Below are 21,798 nucleotides of genomic sequence, written 5' to 3'. Positions count from 1 at the left end.
CTGGTTTTCAGATCAGGGAAAATAAATGACTCCATTATCACCACTCCTTACCACTCCACATCTCATCCCCTAGCTTTCACAGATGGTGTGATAGAGTTTGTGCTCTGACCACGTTCTTTTGACCCTTTAATCCAGATTTCTTTTCAATTTCCATTGAATTCTCTGCATTCCACTGATTTTAGCAAAGGAACTTAAAGCTCTGTTAGAAGTCATCCTCACATTATGCCATGAAATCTTGAGTTTGCAAGATGGCTAACGTGATAAAAGCTTGGTAGAGTGTAGGTAATACGTTAGATCATGTTGGTGGCATGGTGGTGGTGGTGGTGGTTGTAGAAGTAGTGGTGATACTCCTTTTCCTTATTATTATCATAAGTATTTATTGAGTGTTTACTTTGTGCTGGGCACTGGGGGATCAGTCATTACTTATTTAATTATCAGAATATCCCTTCATTTAAGAGATGAGAAAACTGAATGAGAATCAAATAAATTAAGTAATAAGCTAGATCTTCACATCCTGTGATTCAGATCCAGCCCTGACCACATTTCACTATTAGACATCATGTATTCCTTCACAGAAAGTACGTGACAAGCCTAAACAGATAATATGGTTTATTTTTCTGTAAAATGTCAGTGATGGTCTAAAAGTCATTTTATTTCATTTCTTTAATTTCTTTGATTGGCATTTATTTCTAGTATGTTTGCAATTTTGTCAGAGATAGTAAGCCCTTGGGTTCTATAGCTATCAGCACTTTCTAAGTGTCATCAGATGCCTCCTTTTATTTGATCCTCCTAGCCACCTAATGAAGTAGGACAGATGGAATTACTTTCTCTTTTTACAGATGAGGAACCTAAAGCTCAAAGATTGAAAATGTTTGGCCCAATTTCAATGACTGGCAAATTCATCCTCTAAGTTTTTATCCCATTGTTTTCTCCACTAGGCTAACTTTGAAAAGTTGGAGTAATTACTATATTATCCACTCAGTGTTTTTACATGTCTGTGCACTAGTGGCTGGAATACAGCGATATTTTGTGATTTCAGAGGCTTTCTTTGTAATAGGAAGAAGCAAAATGGACACTTCACATAACACTCATTTATTATTTTAGGCTAGAAAGAAATGCTCTGGTCCCTCCAAAACCAAAAAAGACTTGGCATCTAAGTAATAACATCACTTGGCAAAGAAAATGTCCAAACTCTTCTTTACATGCTAAACATCAAAACTTGATGCTTATTTCAAATTATATATACATGGTAATTGAATAAAATCATTTTGAAGATACAGTCTGCCTGCACATTGCTGTACTAAATTTTTTAAAGCTTAAGCAGAGTTGGCCAAATATTAAGATGCATTGTACTTCTCTAGGAAAATATTCTATCCTGCCACTTTGACTCACTATTGCAGAAGAAGTCCAAAAACTGCCAAAGATAGAACCTCATAAATAGTGTGTAAATATAGCACATTTTTTAAGTAAACACAGCTGTTATTATAGCAACTCAGAATCTCATTTTCAGAATCAATCTCTGGAGTCAGTATCTCTTTTGCTTTCATTTTTGTCTTTTGAAAAATAAATATGATTCCAATCAGTATATATACCACATAGAACTGAGTTGTGACTGTAATCTAAAGCTGAGGCCAAAGTATCCCCATGTGAGATTTCCTGAAACAGTGTTTTAATGTTGTCTAACCTGGTGTCTATGCTAAATCCACCCCTCAAAGCACAGTCAGTGGATAGCAGGATGAGCCCCCCACCCCACCCCCCCACCCCACCCCCACCGGGAACTAGGTAGAAATGCAGAATCTCAGACCCCACCCTAAGTCTACTGAATTAGTATCTGCATTTTAACAAGATCTTCAGGTGATTTATATGCCCGTTAAAGTCTTAAAAGTACCACAAAGTCTCCTTGACTCAACTCTCCTTATTGTTAATCATCAAGTTTAATGTAAAACACCAACTCACAACTCTCCAGCAATGTCAGTATTATTACTTTTATTTATTTATTTATTATTTTTATTTTATTTTATTTATTTATTTTTTTAAACATCTTTATTGAAGTATAATTGCTTCACAATGGTGTGTTAGTTTCTGCTTTATAACAAAGTGAATCAGCTACAGATATACACACATTCCCATATCTCCTCCCTCCCGCATCTCCCTCCCTCCCACCCTCCCCATCCCACCCCACCAGGCGGTCACAAAGCACCGAGCTGATCTCCCTGTGCTATGCAGCTGCTTCCCACTAGCTATCTATTTTACATTTGGTAGTGTATATATGTCCATGACACTCTCTCACCCTGTCACATCTCACCCCACCCCCTCCCCATATCCTCAAGTCCATTCTCTAGTAGGTCTGTGTCTTTATTCCCGTCTTGCCACTAGGTTCTTCATGGCCTTTTTTTTTTTTTTTTTTCCTTAGATTCCATATATATGTGTTAGCATACTGTATTTGTTTATTTTATGGGTGAAGAAACCAAGGCAAGAAATTAAATAACTTATACAAGTTTCCATAGCTACTATAATGCAGAGCTGCCTTTGAACCCAGTTTTTCTGGACCCGAAACCCTTGCTGTTACCATGGGACCCGTGGCTCCCAGAACTGAATGTGTGGAGTGCAGTGTAGCCATTTCTCTCTTTTCAGTCTCCACTTTTCTGGAGCCACATTGCTACAGATTTCTTAAAGTGATCTATAGCCACACATATCTAGATTATAGATATATACGTACATACACTCTACTTTAATAGACAATCTTGCTGGTTTTATTCTTTATGCTTTTTCCTACCCCATCTTTATGTATGATGATTTTCTAATATTTTCCACAGATTTTTCTTATGAGGATCACCTAGTTGCCCTGAAAGAGTTTAAATAAATGCAAGATTTGGTTTGCTTTGGAATTATTTCCTTTGTGTGGGTACAGGAATAATGCATGTATGTGTGTGTGAATGTGGGTGTGTGTATGTCTTTTGGGAACTCTTTCAGAATGGTAGTGGAAGGTAGGCATGGCTCTGGAGTGCAACCTAATTCAGTTCTAAAATGTGAATTTGTTCCAGGGTGCAAAAATATTTTAGAAGAATCAAAAAATGGATGTCCCAAAACCCAATGGTTCTTGACAAGTCAGCCTTCCCAGACCTGGAGGAGTCAGACTGCTATACTGGCCCCTTCAGCCGTGCACGAATTCACCAGTGAGTTCCCATCTCTTTTCTCCCATCACCTCTTTTTTTAAATTATTTTTTAGTTCTTTAATTTTTGGGGCCATGCCTTGTGGGATCTTAGTTCCCCGACCAGGGATTGAACCCAGGCCCTTGGCAGTGTAAGCGTGGAGTCTTAACCACTGGACCGTGCCAGGGAACACCCCTCCCACCTCCCACCACCTCTTGAAGTCACCCTTTTGCTCTTTACGTCATTGGCTCTCATGTTTACTCCATACAACTCTTTCTATAATGGAACAGTAGGATATGAAGGGGAAGGGAGAAACATTGCTTGTCGCTGAAGTACTGAAAACAAGCTAGCTCAGAAAGTGCAGTATTGGGGAATGACATCAATTTTTAATGTGTTCTATTTGGAACCACATTGCTTAAGGTAGTACAAAATTTATGGGAGCCAGCGTACAATCTGTTCTTGTTCCATGCTCAATAAGAAATATGAGGACATTTAGGCTTCCTTATAAACTGAAGGATATTAAAATGAATATTTGATATTCCCTGTATTATTTATAAGTGTATATTTTCTCAGCCAAAAGATTTTTTTTTTAAGAAGATGGTTTCTCTTCTGATTTATTATACTTTACATGCATTCATTTTAATGGAGAAAATACATGGATGACTACCCAGGAACTTGTAACTGTTGCTAGATTCTGTGGTCTGCATTGAATATTAAAACCAATCCGCTTATCTTCCCAGCTTCATAATAAACAATAAGGACACCTTCTTCAGCAATGCTACTCGAAGCAGGATAGTCTATCACATGCTGCAGCATACCAAATATGAAAATGGAATATCAAAAGTGGGTAAGAACACTAATTAAAAACATACTATGGAATTTACTTTTACTGATTACACTCAGAAGTATTTTTTAACAACTGAAACTTTGCCTTCGTGCATTAGATATAAGGATATAATTCAGTGCACAAACTCTAAACATTGTATTTTTCAGCCTTTCAATGAAAGAAAACAAAATAAAACAAACAAAAAACTTTTTCAAGGGCACTTGGCAATGTGTATCAAAATGTGAAATGTGCAAAAACTTTGGAACAGAAATTTTATTTCTAGAAATTTATCCCAAAGAAATAATCAGACTTTTGAATAACAATATATGTAGAAATTTGTTCATTGTGGCTTTGTAAACAAAGAATAGAATAGAATAATACTGGAGATACTTTAGCTGTCCATTAGGCTATATGCACATAATGCATCCATTAAAAATGATGTAATTTTATTCACTCTTAACTCAAATGTATTCAGCATCTATTATACACTATATATTATGGAAAGTATATGACACAGACCCTTTACTCATGGAGATTGAAAATTAGTATCAGTTCTCTATTTATTGACTTCAAAAGATTTCCGTAAAGCATTATTAAGTGGAAAAAAACCAGATTACAAAACTGTAAATTTAATGTGTAATCCCATTTTCTAGACAAAAAAAAGAAAAAAATCTAGAATTTATATGAAACATTTTAGAGATTATCTCTGAGAGGTGAGATTACAGCTAATTTTAAATTTCTAAATGTCTCTGTTGTTTGAATGTTTAGCAGTATGCTACAACATGTCTGATGCAAAAGAAAACAGAAAGTTTCACCTGGGAAAATTAAGTAAAATTGCAAAGTTTACACAGAGCAGAGCAGAAAGCAACAGGTAACAAATGAGCTGGCCGTTTGTTAGTGTGAAAAATACAATATGGCTGAAGAAATAAAATGTTAGTCATGTTCTAAAATTCCTTCAAATAAAAAAGTTGATAGCCAGTGGAAACTTGTACCAATATCTATTGATTTGCATTCAAATAGATTACCACATTAATAAAATGAACTATGTTTCAAGTCATCCAAAGAGGAATGTTCAGACTTTGGTTCTCTTCTGATTAATAATTCATTTATTACTGAGCAGTCAAAATAATTAATTTAAAAACTAAATCCTTATAAAAAATTTGACACTTAATCAGAAGTTTTCTAAACAAGAAATAAAGGTAGAGAAATCCAGAATGTAAACTACAAATGTGTCTAAATGATAGCACTATGTGCTTATGTAGTCTTTAAAAAATAAAATTGACATTTAAATGATTGTAAAGATAGCATGCCCTTTGTCAAACATGCAATAAACACAGAAGGGTATAAAAATAAAATTTAAAAATCCCTACATTCAATTTTCACTGTACCAAATTAGTACTGAATATATATACATATACATCTCATAATTAGAATCGTGCAATGTTTACAATTTTCTGTCCTTTTTGAAATTACCATTATGAGTAGTTTCTCAAGCCCTTTAGTATGTCTGAAAACATTATTTTAAATAGCTGTACAATATTCTATTGTAAGCATTCATCAAATCACAGTCATTTACCAAGCACTTATATAATTGATTGAACCATAATAATGAAACAATCACCCAATTTTGGATGTACAATCATTTCTGATTCTTTACTAATATAAATAATATTGCAATGAAAATTGCTCTTCATAAGAGTTTTCCAAATATCTAGTCTTCCCAGAACTATATGAGAGAGTCCATTTCACTACACTCTCATTGGGATGGAAGAGATTTTAAGAAGGGTCACATATCGCTATTTATTCTCTTTGGATCAGTATTAAAGAATTAAAGATTTCTCAATACCAGTCTCCTTTGAGACATTTTGAGGAGTGGGGAATTCCTCTGCTTCCTTGACCAAATTTTGTTTTGAGTAAAAAAAAAAAAGTTGTTCCAGACTCATGTGCCCCCAAATAAGTGGGTATTAAAATCCCCACATTTCATGATGTGGCAAAGTGCCACATGTTGGCACCTTGCAAACCCTCACTGTCCTCATAGGTGATATGGCTATGGAAGTCATTTGGGTTATTTTGTTTTTAAATTAATTTATTTTCCCAAGTATTATGTAGGTTGCTTCAGAGAGAAGTCTTCAATTAAACTAACTCAAGAACTGTTCTTTTCTTCTTTTTCCAGGTATCTGTAAACTTATAAACAATGGCTCATATATAGCAGCTTTTCCCCCACATGAGGTAATTTTGAAATACGATTCCCATTTTAAAAAAATGTTTCTCCTGCTCAATGCTTGATCTCATTATTTTTTCCACTTAAGTCTAGCTGCCTTATTCCCAGAGGGTTCAACCAGTGAGTGGCCTTGGACCTTTCTGAGACCCCGTGATAATCTGTTGCTGCACACTGGCTCCTGTGCTCCAGAACCCTTCTGCAGTTTGCCCTGTACCAGGAATCCCACCCTCAGAGGGAACTCATGGACATTGCTCAGCCACTCTGACCAGACATAGATAGCCCTCTGCTCCAGCACAGCTCCATGCTTGACTCAGCTTGGGATTTACACAGCTTCCAAACAGGGCAGGTTCTGGTCTGTGCCTACTACTTTGGGATACCTGAAAACCTAAGACAAACCCAACCCAAAAATCTACACCCCATTATTAACTTGATTTTCTGCCAGATTATTACCTGTCTTCTAGTTTTAAGTAGGTCATGTTGTGGTAACTCTGTCTGCTGAGCCATGAATGACATGTGAATCAGTTTTAAACTCCCTCCCAATACACACACATACAATATTCTTTTTAAGGCAGTTTTACATTTCAAAATAAGAACAGGGTCTTTAGAGGTTTAATGTGTGTGTTTTCAAAGCCCATCAGTCTTCTTTTTTTAAAGACTGAGAACTCATAGGACATAACCCTTATACCTGAGGAATTCACAGTCTAGTATAACTCATAAAGATAAAATGTTTTGAGCACTTCCTCTCTGGTACTGAGCTAAACGTTTCATATGAACTATCTCATTTAACCTTTGCAACAACCCTTTGAGATAGGCAATAATATTAACTCTGTTTTATAGATAGATCATTGAGGCAGAGAAAGGTTAAGTATTAAAGGCACGGGTTTGAGCCCAGAAAGCCAGACTCCAATGCTTCTATTCATTATGGCATACCTACTTATATTAGGAATAGAAATAATGATAACAGATAATGTGTTAGAGTGTTTCGTGCAACAGGTCCTGTGCATGGATTTTCCCACTCATCTGACAATAATTTTGGAGGGGAGATATTATTATTTTTCCATTGCAGAGATGCAGAAGCAAGGTGCAGAGAAATTAAACACCATGTCAAATACGACCTAGTCAGTAAGTGGTAAACTGTTCAAAGTGGCAAACCTGAGTCCCTGGGAGAGCTTCTGTAGCACAGGAAGGTTTGTTTTGTTCTCTAAGTAATTTTGTTTACCTAACTAGTCTGTGTTCTGACAGTTTATTTGACAGTTTCTTGTGTGAAATTTGGAACCTATTGGGAATAGGTTGTAAATAATAGTCATTTTCCCATTTATTCTTATAATTTGGTAGAAGTACTAGTATATGGTATACATACACAAAACGACTGGAAAACAATATTGTTGAAGTACAAGTAATGAAAACAAAGCAGCAAGTCAATAAAATGGACTCAGGAATTTCCTATCAATTTTAAAGACTACTACTTGAAGAAAGAAAAACAAGACTTATTTAGAGGAAAATGGAGTCAGTGGCACTGACTATAATTTGAATAAGAACACTCACAGTTTAGACCTCCTTCTTCCTTAATGCAGGCGTATTATTAGGATCGGTCTCACACTTTTCACCCACAGTTGAGATTTATTTTTTACTTACAAAAGAGACAGTAGCTAGAGGGGAGAAAGAGATATGTCCAGTGAAATTTGGCATGACAAAGAAGAAAGAAAGGGAAGAAGGGGAATATATATATATGAGAAAGAGTTTGCCTAAAATATTGATATAATTGATAATCCCATCAATTATGAATAATGGAGACAGAAGAAAAGTGTGTCAGTTGGAGGAAGGGGCCGATCATGGAGGTGGTGGGGATCACTGAGTGTACATAGTCCTCTGAAAAGGGATGAGAATCCATGGGTGGGCAAGAGTCAGAACATTATGGTTGATTGAGGTTACTGAGCTGAGTCAGAACAATGAGGTACTAAGGATCTAAAGCTTAGAGCCTAAAATTCAGGAAATGCCTATGTCTGACCACTGAGGCTGGGAAGGAAAGTCATGTATTTTAGGATTATCAGGAATGCATGAAAGAAACCTGAGATTTTGGTTCACCTTCCCTTACCTTCCCAATCTCAGGGCAGGCTACCTTAACTAGTCAGTCCAGTTTCACAAGCAAACAAACTTTTCTCAAGTGGATGTCTTAGAATCTTGATCTTTACTTTCATCTCCTTAGCTTCCAATCTTTAGGGTTTAAACACTTTGGGCTCCCTTAGGGAAGACTGCTCTTCCACCCTTACCTAATTAATTTATCTATTTTCTTAGAAAGCCAGAGGCAAAATCCATATGTGTCTCTCATTTCAGCCTTGAGGCACCTACAGACCATGATTCAAGGTGCCATCTTTCTTCATAGGAACTCACAGCCCTGGTTGTCTGGAACCATTCAGATGATAGTTTTGCACTGTTCAATGGCCACAATATAGCAAACACCTAAAATTAACTGACATTATTTTTGTACTTCTTATGTGGCTGGCACTTTATAGCTATTCTCCAAGGGGACCCTCACAAGATCCCTCTGTATTGGTATCATTAATACTTATTCTTATCCCCATCATTTAGGTGAGGTAACTGAGGCATAATTCCACTTGTTTTAAATTTCCATCAAACATTTCATAACAGTAGAATCACATATTAGAGTGAGCAGAGGGGCTTTGTCAAATCCTGTGTCCTAAGTTTTGATTCAGAAAATAAAAAGTCACTATATCTGTTGTCATTTTTTTAAATTATAAAAGCAGAGCAGTTCAGCCTTCAGGGAACACGTTCCTCTAAAAGGCATATATATGCTATGTTTCTGAAATTGCAACCCATATGACAGATTTTTGAGGGGGACATAAAGAATTGGAAAACATGCTTCCATTTTTGGAATATCTAATCTGAAGTAAATTTTACGGATTTCAAAACATGAATAACACTGGAGACAGGCCTCTTATACTTAAAATTTTTTTATTGAAATATAGTTGATTTACAATATTATGTCAGTTTCATGTGGACAGCATAGTGATTCTTTTGGGGGGGGGTCTATATTTGCTGAATGAACATTGACTCTTTCCCTTAGCTTCTATAAATGAAATAAATATTTTCTGGTACTGGATCGCTTCTCAAAGCAGAATAATGCTCAATTTCTGATCTGAAGATTACAACAATTTCTCTCAATGATAATGAAGATATTGTGTTTATTACAAGACCTTGGGTTCCAAACAATGAAACCTAAAGCTTACTTTAAGTGAAAGGGATCTCATTGGTTTAAAAAAGGAATTTAAGAAAGAATTTTTAAGGAACTATCAGAATATTTTCAATGAAAGATAGATATATAAATGTATTTACTACTTCACTCCAGTGATGGGCTTATGTTTATAACTTCTGAAGCTTTCAGTAAGTTATTAAAGTATTCCGTAAGGAAATAAAGCAAAAACAATTCCTATTAGTTCAAATTTCACTAAAAGAATACATATCAATTCATCTTATTTTATTTGTTTCAGGGAGCCTACAAGAGTAACCAGCCCATCAAAACCCATGGACCTCAGAATAACAGACATCTATTATATGAGCGCTGGGCGCGCTGGGGAATGTGGTACAAGCATCAGCCCCTGGATTTAATCAGGTATTGGGGATGGATTGATAACGGAAGACATATTATGCTATTTTGTTATCCTTTTCTTATTATTTTATTTACCCACCAAATCATCTGTATTAGTTAGGGTGTGATTAAGAAAAAAGAAGCCACTATATGTCTTTTCAATGAAAGGAACTTAATTTAGGGAATCAGTAGCACAGGGGATGGGAAAGCTGAGAAATCAATGTGAGGCAACCAGCGATTAAGAACAGCAGAAAATTGCTAACAACCCTTAAAGCTGGAGGGAAAATGAGATGAAGTATATTTCAGACCTTACTACCTGAGCCGTTGGGCAAGAGCTATGCCATCCATGAGTAGGACTACCTGCAGAAAAGTGAAGTGTTGAGAGTCGAGCCACAGAGAATAATGGAGCCATAACAAATTATGGCTGCTCTGGAGACAGCCCTGAGGACGGCCAGGAGAGGAGGAAAGGTATGGGCTCTTCCCTTCCTTCCACCTTTGAGACTTCCAGTACCTCCTAGTGTAACTTACCAGCAGCAATTTACAAGTGAATCTATATAATCTACTTTCCCGTGAAAACAAATCCAAAGGTGAAAAGGCAGAAAATGGATCTAAGAGCAAAGAGAAAAATGGCCAACATAGCATCTATGCATGTATTTATCCTTCAACAAATACTTGTGAGTGTCTATTCTATTCCAGGAGGTATATCCTAGTAAATAACTGCTCTCAACTTGAATTAGTCTTGAAATAGTGTTATATTCATGATTTATTTTATTTTAATGGAGAATAATTTGTTCTTATTTTTAAAAATCAGGAAATATATATTAAAAAGGACTTAAGTCACCAGATAACTAGAAATATTTATAAAGTAAAATAAAAAAAGAGCATTCATATTATAAGGTTATATATGTTGATATTTTGAGCTGTTTATGAAATATAAATATCAAGAATAACTCATAGCTGTATCAGTCATTTTCCCAACAGGAAACTGATAGAACTGATAGAATAGAAGGGGTATTTGAAAAGAATTTAATAATAGAATTTAATATGCAGAAGTGTAAATAGGATCAAGGGAGCCAACAGATGATAATGAAACTTCCAGGGACTGGCAAAAGCTGGAAGCCGTTACCAGACCTAGACTTGAAGGGACAAAGGGAGAGAGCAGTTGGCAGAACTTGTTAAAAGCTATAATCATAGAAGAAGAAAGTCAGGGTAATAAAAAATACCCCACATCTCTTATCCCTCCTTGTGATCTCCTGCTGGTACCTTCAGTTGGCCAATGAGCCTATCAGGAAGCAAGAAGAAGGAAGGAGCATAGGTGATACTATGCACAGAGGTGAGCCTCCTGGGCACGTAGCAGGAAGGAAAAGGGTAGAACGTGGAATGGATGTACAAAGCATACTATCCAACACCACACCATTTTTATCTCAAACATTAAGTACTTGGGTATATCCAAAATCAAGATGCTTTGATTCTAATTCAATCATGACAAATTATCAGAGTCTTATTTATGCAGGTTAAAGAATAATTGTTTTAGAGATACATGAATACAGTGAGATGTGCTGATTCACAAAACCATACTTCATAGGAGTTGAAGTTGGGACTTTCAAGCAAGCATTTCAGTGTCAACAGTTCTCCTATCTATAGGAGACATTGCTATTGCTGCCTCAGGTTATTTCAGCAAGCAACCTTTATTTTCACTAAATAGGGTGATTCAGCTGCTATTACCAATTCTCTGGGTGTTGACTCAGAAGGGAAGTTTTGCTTATGAAAATCACGTATTTTGTGTTCAAGCGGCTAAGGGGAGAGATGTGATGAGGGACCTACCCAAGATGAAGGCCATAAAAGCGTATAGATGGCATTTCAACAGGTGCCTCCTCTCTAGGAACTTGCTTGTTACCAAAACTGAGATGGCGATGAGGCATTCAGGTTAAACTATACAATCTTGTACATAGTATTTTGTACAAGACCCAGTTTTCTACAATGAGTAGGAAGATTGCCTTAAAATCTGTGACTTTTTAGTTATTTGGAGTTACATTGTTCTTAAGACTAGACAGTTTTGAGGATGTGAGCCTCTTATTGTGTGGTTTCCTGTCCATAGTGAGGGAAAGAGGGTGTCCTGGAATCGGAGTTTTTTTCGTATACTTGTGTCACAGATGATGGACACCCACAGGGAAGGCCTGTATTCTCTCCTGCTGAAAAAGGCAGTTCAGTAATAGTGGATGAAAAGTGAGGGACTATCAATTCATTTTATTTTTTATAAACAACCATTCCTGAACATGTGTTTGTGTTTTGTTTTCATTTTAAGAATAGACTCAAACATTTAGTAGCCAACGCCTATCTTCGTTTCAATCTATTTTTCCATGGGAAATACTGGAATCTGGAAAGAATACATTTAAAAAATGGTCAACTACAAAACCTGCTTAACAAAATAGCTGTGTGTTTTTATTTTCAATGTTTTTCAATAGGCACCAGAAGGATTTAAATTTAAGAACTAAATGAAACGATTCTCTCTAAAAGAGGTCAACTTAACATTTTTTTTTATAATAGAAGTCTTTTATGATAGAAGTTATTTCAGCAGCAGAATCCTATCATCAAATGAAATGTCACATAGGATACCAGTATATAAAACATGAAAAGAAAGTGACTGTGGGTGAAGTGTGATGGGGTGACACCAATAGCAACAGGGAACACCCCCTGTTCCTCCTTGCCCTGTCATGGTTTTAAAGAAATTTAAGGAACACCTAGAGATCCTAAAAGATTGTGACTTCCCACGTTCTAGGTTAAGGACCTTTTCATTAGCCTTCTTTGCCTGGAACTAGCTTCTTCTCATGAAACAGATCTGAAATCTGCTGTAACTTAGATAATTATACTCCTGTCAAATAACATTATTGCTCCTCTTAACCTTCAACAATGTATGATTTAAAATCTTGGTATAATGCACTCCGCATAAGGGGGTCTGTCTGTGCAGTCCTTTATAGTCATCGTTATAAAAATGTTAGTAATATGTGCCAAACCCTACTCCACCCCACAGAAGAACACTTGTTTAAAGGAACAAGTGGCCATATTAGAATACCTGTTAATATTATAAGCTTCGTCTCAAAGTAGAACACTGCCAGTATGTAAGAAATGAATAGATTATTGATCTGTCTCCTAGGAGAAATAAATGAAAAAACAAAAAAATTAGATAAATAATGCTCAGTGGAGGACGGCTCCACGTCTACACTTGGTAGAATACGCACAAATTTTAGTTGGCACAATACAGAGAATGGAGTAGAAAGAATGATTTTCAGAGAGAGAAGTCTTGTTAAGGAAAAACAATTAACAAGAGAATTTTCTTCCCAGCAAGAATTTTTGCCCAGAGAGGTATTCCCAAATGAACTGTAAAACACCAATCTTTAAAACTAGTGCTGGGACAAACACCAGTACAGAATTCAAGAAATTATTATTTCTTACCAGAGCTTTATAAACTGTGACAGTTACTATTGGCAGTAGATTCGGTGAAGAAAGAACAACTGAGTGGTCATTAGAACTGCCTTATTCATCTGCTACTTCCATATAAATTATGTTAATAAGCTGAAGGGAAATAAAATGCATTCATTCCCTTCACTTCTTTCAATAAAACACTTCCTGTGGTGGGTGCCAATGAAACAGGACACAGGTCCACTTTCAAGCAGCTTGCATTCTGATGGGGAGGGAGAGGAATAGGGGAGTGACAGGTAATTGTCATAAAGTTTTACAAGTTTAAGACACTGAAACATGGGTGAAGGGAATGTGAGAGCAAGAGCAGGGGTGTCTAACCCAGGTTTGAAGTGAAATCAGGGCAGGCTTCCTGGGAGAAGTGATATAAAGTACAGGATAAGTACAAGCCAGACAGGAGAAGAGGGTGAAATGTAATATTCCAAAGTGAGGGAACAGCATTAACCAAGGAAAGAATCATGTGCTCCAGGAACAGCAGAGTTGAACTTTGTTGAGGAAGATGTGTGACACAGTTGTGCAGATTGTGTCTGGCATAAGGGAGTGTGGCCAAGGGTGCAGATGGAGACAGAAATCAAGTCTGCTTTCAGCAGCTACCTAGAGGGAGATGTTTTTCTAATTTACGTCAAAGCAATATGGTTTAGCACAGCTTTGTGTAAGGAAAACAAAAAGGGGTTCTACTAGGAGGATGAAGAAAAGCAAGACCTGGCTTACAAAAAGAAAGAAATAAACACATTTTATAAAATTGCTCCTATAATGACAATGTTTAATGATAAACAATATCACCATTATTGGATTCATTAACAAGCAAGACTATTAAGATACCCCAGATGGAGCGCAGGAGGAACTGAGCCATTATAGTCAATTGTCCATCTGAGATTGACTAGGTGCGACATCAATATTTGTAGTGTCACTTACATTGCCTTAAGCTAAGGATTTGCTTTCTCATGCAGGTTATACTTTGGTGAGAAGATTGGGCTATACTTTGCTTGGCTGGGGTGGTATACTGGAATGCTGATTCCTGCAGCTATTGTTGGCTTGTGTGTTTTCTTCTATGGAATATTAACAATGAATGCAAGTCAAGTAAGGTAAGCTATTAACAGACTTATTAAAACAATTTGGCCTTTTTTCTGATTGGATGAAAGCTTTATAGTAATGCTGACTATAAAAGCAAGTTATGGTACTAAATTTATTTGCTTGTTTTTGTTTTTGCAGGGGAGAAACACTATAAAAAGGTCATTTCTATATTTTTCTCCACAAAGTCTCTTGGATAAGTTCTAAGACTGTTTCTCTTTATGCCAAATTTCTCTTTCTAGTATATCCCACATAATCAATAATTCAGCAATGCAACAGACAGTTCTATATAATTTAAATTTGCATAGTATTTTGTAGTCTGGAATGCTCTCTCAATACATTAATTCAAATAATTATAATAGCTACAGTTCTTTAAACACTTAAGATATACAAAGACCGTCCAAATATATTGTTTCATTTTATGCAACTTTCACTACCACCTTTGGAGATGAGTTTTCCTTTTAGCAGATGAGGGAACCTTACATAGTTAAAGATGTCTAAACAAAATATTCATACCACATGAATCCTACCCTAAGTAGTCTCCTCTCATGAGAACATAAAATCACTTTCTACTTTCTTCTTACTCTCTATGAGAATAGATTTATGAAAGATTTTGGCATCAACTTAAGATATCAAAATGGTAGTAAAATAAGATTTGAGAAATATCAAACATTTATCAGAATGGTGATTTTTCTGTTAAAATTTAAATGACTCAAGATTTGGATATAGGAACAATAGATTATTATTCAGCAGAGGTAAAAGTCACATTAAAGAATTAAATGAGTTAAAGAATTAATTAAAGAATCCTCTTAACAGCATGTTCTATTTACTATACCACAAGGATTTCATCAAGTTCAACCTTGTATGATGCAATTCAAAATATGAAAAAGTACTTTTCCCCTCCTTAAAAAAAATCTCAGTACTTTTTTCCCTTTTGGTCCATCTTTTAACCATGGCCTTGCTACTGGGTAGTAATCATGACAGTTAATGGGACCATAAAATGCATTTCCTTGAATTTTCTTTATCTATATATATGTGCACATGTATTTGTATAACAATTTTGCCTAAAAGCAAAATATTTTCATTGTCCCAGGGTTGAATCCTATTCCATAACCAAATTCCTTGATTTGGTATCTCAGAATCCCCTTGTTCTTCATGAAGGCCAAATGGTAATTAGCATGAAAACAAAGAAACACCTACTGTTCAAAATTTCACCTAGTGACAAGTTTACTTCAGAGTTTTGCAAACTCACTACCGCTCTGGAAGACAGCATCTTCCTGGACAAACATGTGCCCACTGGAAATATTCATCCCCCTTTGGGCATTTCTTTATATGATGTTGAATCAGTAACCTCTGAAGCTGAGAAGTGAGATGTAATTTGGAGTTATAGTGTCTTGAAAATAAAAACACTATTTTTTTTTTTTTTTTTACTACTTCTCTATTCTCTATGAGTTTGGCTCTTTTTTTTTTTTTCTTTTTTAAGAGTTCACATATAAAGTGATACCATACAGTAGTTTTCTTTTCTATCTGGCTTATCTCACTTAGTGTAATACCCGCAAAGCCCACGTTGTCACAAGTTGCAAGATTTCCTTCTTTCTCATGGCTGGATACTCTTCTATTTTGTGTGTGCGTGCGTGTGTGTATGTGTATGTGTGTGTGTATCTCAAATCTTCTTTATCCATTCCTCTGCTGATGGACACAAGTTGTTTACTTATCTTGGCTATTGTGAGTAATGGTGCAAAAACATGGGAGTGCATATACCTCTTCAAGATCCTGTTTTCATTTCCTTTGGATATATACCCCAAAGTGGAATTGCTGGATTATATGGTGGTTCTATTTTTAATTTTTTAAGGAACTTCCATATTGTTTTCCATAGTAGCTGCACCAATTTACATTTCCATCAACTGTGCACAAGGGTTCACTTTTCTCCACATCCTCACCAACACTTGGGTTTTTTTGTTTTTTGTTGTTGTTGTTTTTGGCAGTGGAAGTGTGGAGTCCTAACCACTGGACTGCCAGGGAATTTACTATTTCTTGTCTTTTGGATAATAGCCACCCTAACAGGTATGAGGTAATATATCATTGTGGTTTTGATTTACATTTCCCTGGTGATTAGTGTTGTTGATCACTTTTTAATGTACCTGTTGGTTTATGTATATTCTTTGAAAGAATGTCTATTCAGTTTCTCTGCCTATTTTTTAATCAGATTTTTTTTTTTGCTATTGAGTTGTATGAGTTCTTTATATATTTTAGATTTTAACCCTGTATCAGATATATGATTTGCAAATATTTTCTCCCATTTGGTAGATTCCTTTTTAAAAAATATTTATTTATTTATTTATTATTTGGCTGTGTCGGGTCTTAGTTGCGGCATGTGGAATCTAGTTCCCTGACCAGGAATCGAACCTGGGCCCCCTGCATTGGGAGCTCGGAGTCTTAGCCACTGGACCACCAGGGAAGTCCCCTGGTAGATTGCCTTTTAATTTTGTCGATAGCTTCCTTCGCTGTGCAGAAGCTTTGTAGCTTGACATAGTCACTCTTGATTATTTTTGCTTTTGTTGCCTTTACTTTTGGTGTCAAATCCTAAAAATCATTGCCAAGATTGACTTCATAGTTTTACAGTTTCAGGTTTTAAATTTACATCTTTAATCTCTTTTGGGTTAATTTTTGTGTATGGTGGAAGATACAGCTGTAGGTTCATTCTTTTACATGTGGATATCCAGTTTTCCCACCACCATTTATTGAAGAGACTATCCTTTCCCCATTTACTATACTTGGCTTTTTGTCGAAAATTGACCGTATATACATGGGCTTATTTATGGTTTCTCTATGCTGTTCCATTGGTCTATGTATCTGTTTTTATGCCACTATGTACTCTTTTGATTACTATAGCTTTATAATATTGTTTGAAATCATGGGGTGTGATGCCTCCAGCTTTGTTCTTTCTCAAGATTGCTCTGGCTATTTGGGATTTTTGTGGTTTCATAAAAATGTTAGGATAGGTTTTTCTATTTCTGTGAAAATACCATTGAAATTCTGATGGAGATTGCATTTAATCTGTAGATCTTTGGGGGTAGTATGGACATTTCAACAGTATGAAATTTTCTAATCCGTGAGCACAGAATATCTTTCCATTTATTTGTGTCTTCTTCAATTTCTTTTGCAAGCGTCTTATAGTTTTCAGTGTATAGACCTTTCACCTCCTTGGCTAAATTTAATCCTAAATATTTTATTCTTTTTGATGTAATTGTAAATGGGATTGTTTTCTTAATTTCTCTTTTTGATAGTATTTTGTTAGGATATAGAAACACAACTGATATTTGTATACTGATTTTTTTATCCTGCAACTTTACTGAATTCATGTATTATAGAGTTTTTTGATAAAGTCTTTAGGGTTTTATAAAAAAGTGGTCTTTTAAAATGAATTGACAAAAGCAGAAAATGATTTTTAGGCAGTTAGCTACTGTTCAAATTGGTTCCATGGAGAACATATTCACTAAGTTTTCCCATGTGGTGTAGACTTCCTCCTCCAGGCTTACAAAGCTGAAAATGAACAAAAGGCAATGAAAGGAATAGATTTTCTGTCCCTATTGATTTATATGCCAATGAAGTAAATTAGGTTCCTTTTGTATGAGATAAGTATTCTTTAACCTTTAGCGCAAGGAGTGTTTTAAAAGGCTCTAGCAAACTCTTTTCTTCTGTGCTTTGTGGTATTATATTACTGCTACTTCTGTCACACTGTAATTAAGATCCTGTCAGACTTTCTATTCTAAACCAAGATAAGCATCACTGAATATCTTAACTTTCAAAATTTCATGGGACTGAATTTTTCCATTCAGGGTGTCAGACATGGTTAAGTCTTAGGTGTTATCATGGCGAGTGAGTGGAGGACATAGGGCTTTTATTTTGAGTTGCTTTGTTTTAGTTTTGTTTTAAGCTCTTTTTTTGTTTATTGCAAGGTAACAAAATGTTGAAAAGCTGAAGATTGGGTTGTATTATGTTTCTACCAGCTATGTTCAGGTGAATTAATGTCATATTTCTTACCTGCTCTGCAGTTAATTTTAGAATTACATGAAAATCATGTTATAGATTATTTATTGTGTGTATATGTGCATGTATATATTTACATGCACATTGGTCTTATACAGTCAAAGGTGGCCAGATTTGTGCCAGGTAGAGCATATATCATAGGAATATAAAAATGAACAAGCAGGTAGATATGGTCCCTGCTTCTCAGGCTTTGGGTTTCAGGTCTGGGACAAACAGTAGAAACGACTCTCTGGCCCATTCTTGCCTCTTTGGCATGAGAACTCTGTATTTGATCCTCAGTACTGACCAGCTTTTCAAAAGCTGTTACATCCTAAAGGGCCTCTCAAATCTCCTGACAACATCCTTAGCAATAAGGGCTTCTTCCATTTATCAGGTGCCTATGATGTGCCAGGCACATTATCAATATTCATTACATAATATCCCAGTTGCATATTATCTCCAACTGGAGATGAAGAAATTGATCCTCAGAGAGGTAGGTGACTTAGGGGGAAATATCTAGTAAGTTTAAACCTATATCTGATTTTTTAAAATTGTGATAAGAACACTTAACATGAGATCTACCCTCTTCACAAATTTTTAAGTGCACTACAGTATTGTTAACTACGGGCACGATGTTGTACAGCACGTCTCTAGAACTTACTCATCTTACATAACTGACACTTTATACCCATTGAACAGCAACTCTCTATTTCCCTCTCCCTTACCCCCTAGCAACCACCATTCTACTCTGTTTCTATGAGTGTGTTTTTTTAAGATACCTAATATAAGTGGAATTACGCAGTATTTGTTCTTCTGTGACTGGCTTATTTCACTTAACATAATGTCCACCCATATTGTTGCATATGGCAGAATTTCCTTCTTTTCTTAAGGCTGCATAATATTCTATTGTATATCAATTCCACAATTTTTTTATCCATCCATCTGTGGATGGACATTTGGGTTATTTCCATATTTTGGCTTTTGTGAATAATGTTGCAGTGAACAAGGGAGTGTAGATATCTCTTTGAGATTCTGATTTCTGTTTCTTTAGATATATACCCAGAGGTGGGATTGCTGGATTAAATGGTAGTTATGTTTTTAATTTTTTGAGGAACCTCTGTATTGTTTTTCATAGTGGCGGTACCAATTTATAGTCCCACCAACGATATTCAAGTGTTCTAAATATTCCACATCCTTGCCAACACTTGCTACTTTTATTTTATTTTGTTTGTTTTGTTTGATAATAACAATCATAACAGGTATGAGGTAATACCTTGTGATTTGATTTGCTTTTCCCTGACAATTATATCTGATTCTAAAATCCATGCTTTACTCATGCTTCCATACTGCCTTCCTTTAAACCTGCTTTCATATCACCACATTTCCCCAAAATGGACATCACCAAGAGTCTTATTCTGTGCTTTGTCAGGTTAACAGGATCACAGGAAGCATCAAGACCCTAGAGCAGGTCTAGGCGTCCATCCCCAGATGGACAAATTGCTCCCTCCTCCCATATCTTAAATGGGTTGTAATTATCATTCCTTCCAATCAGCCCTTGATGTGTATATCTAACAACAGACATAAGACAAAAGAAAGCCACACTTCAAGCAGTGGTTTATATTATGAGGTTCTGCAAAAGAAATTAAGAAACACTCAAGTTGGGCACTCTCCCTCCATCTAGTGGTTAAGTAAAGTCAAAGAACTTTTGTGATTTCATCTCAAATTCCGTATTTTAGGCTAAAAAATACATTGTCAAAATTGTTTAATATTTTTTATGTTACCTATCAAGTTGAACTTTGGACAACTTATAGAAAATGAGTTTGATGATTCCGGAAATAAAAATAAGGCTCAGTCTAATGGCTGGGATTCTAGACTGAGTGCTTTGAAACATCTGCGCTTTTGTGTGATCATTTGGAAGGTGGGAAAGATAATATAGTATTAACCAAACTTAATACCATTTTAGTATGAGATTTCAATGCAAGGCACATTATGTCATTCTCGAAACATAGTTAATTATGATAGCAAGCCTATTTTAATAAAAATTTTCTTCAGGAGGAACGTTAATTCTTATTTATACAAATTAGTAGTATTACCAAGAGGAGATATAATTGTCTTTCTTATGAGTTTTTAAAATGTACATTTTACCTGCTTCCTCCTACTTCACATAGACATTATGATTACTAGCAAGATGATGTGTGTGAATTATAGTATATATAAGACCTGTTACACCATCATCATTATTAATAAATTAGTTTTTGATAGGAAAGTTCCTCTTAATATGACATAAACTTATCTCTCCTTTAGATGAGTTATAGGTGATGGAGAACTGGACCTAGAAGCAGGAAAACCTAAACTCAGTTCCCTAAATTACCTCTTGTTAGCTGTATGACCTTGAGCAAATCACTTAAATTAAACATCAGTTTCCTCTCAGTTTGGAGATAGTTACCATTGCAGGAGATTGCATTGAGGACTAAACTTAATGGACATGGACCCATCTTTGCTTATTGTAAAGTATTGTATTACTGTATAGCATTATTACTTACTAGTCATTTCCAGTTTGGCTTGAGATTATACACATCAGGCATTTGAAATACACATGCATTATTTTTTGCTTTGAGTGTATACATTTTGAAAACAGCAAATCTTGCTATCAACACTGCCAATTAAACTTTTAATAACAGTTGCATTTCCAGGCATATTTTCAAAAGCCTTTATATTACTTTCAGTATTTCCAAAGCATATTTACTTGGACAATTTATTTATGGTATACCTAGTGGGAAAGGGTCAGATATGACAGATAAAGGCACAAAACATCTTAAAAACAGGTTGCTGTGAACTCTCAGGCTGTGAGGCTTTTGAGAAATTGTTATCGATGCCCTATTCATGTCACAGTGTCATCTATAATGTATGCTGAGATTTTTAAAAGATAGCATAAAACTTAAGAGACAAATATTATAAAGTTACATTCTAATAGAGAATATTATATATTTCAGTAAATAAAATCTATGCCATGTTATCGTGACAGTGTGTGTCAGGGCACTGCAAAAAGAAAATAAACTTCCTCAGATTTCCAATGAACATAATGCACTGATTGACTGCAGTGGGGGTTATGAAATTATGTGAATTATGGATGCTGTTCATTTTGGTGATTGTAAAGCAACGAGATCCAGGGGAAAGATCGTTAGACCTGAGAAATCAGCATAGTCAGATGTGACTCCAGCTCAGCCATGTCCAAGCCTGTGAGCTTGGTTAAAACATCTTTGGTTGTTCCTCACAAGATTACTGTGCATGCCATGAAATCAGGTATAAAAGTGTCCTTGTAACAAAGCCCCACAGGTGCCTCCCAAGTATAAAATATGGCCTATTATCATTACAATATCTTGGCAGAGATTTCTAAAACAAAGAAGCAAACAA

At 35.6% G+C, this 21,798-nt stretch overlaps 1 protein-coding gene across 2 annotated transcripts in view; it reads left to right on the top strand.

The window, feature by feature from the left end:
- Window positions 1-21,798, top strand: part of ANO3 (anoctamin 3) — a 427,831-nt gene that overhangs the window by 324,270 nt on the left and 81,763 nt on the right. For both annotated transcript variants that reach the window (XM_082342533.1, XM_082342534.1), the window contains exons 8-12: window positions 3,045-3,176; window positions 3,894-4,000; window positions 6,153-6,208; window positions 9,710-9,831; window positions 14,235-14,369. In XM_082342533.1, the coding sequence (XP_082198659.1) occupies window positions 3,045-3,176; window positions 3,894-4,000; window positions 6,153-6,208; window positions 9,710-9,831; window positions 14,235-14,369 (552 nt within the window). The remainder of the gene's footprint in view (window positions 1-3,044; window positions 3,177-3,893; window positions 4,001-6,152; window positions 6,209-9,709; window positions 9,832-14,234; window positions 14,370-21,798) is intronic.

Source organism: Balaenoptera borealis (assembly GCF_965194805.1).
Source record: "Balaenoptera borealis genome assembly, chromosome: 11".
Classification (NCBI taxonomy): Eukaryota; Metazoa; Chordata; class Mammalia; order Artiodactyla; family Balaenopteridae; genus Balaenoptera; species Balaenoptera borealis.
Note: the sequence above shows the minus strand (reverse complement) of the source record. Positions and strands in the feature narration are given on the sequence as shown.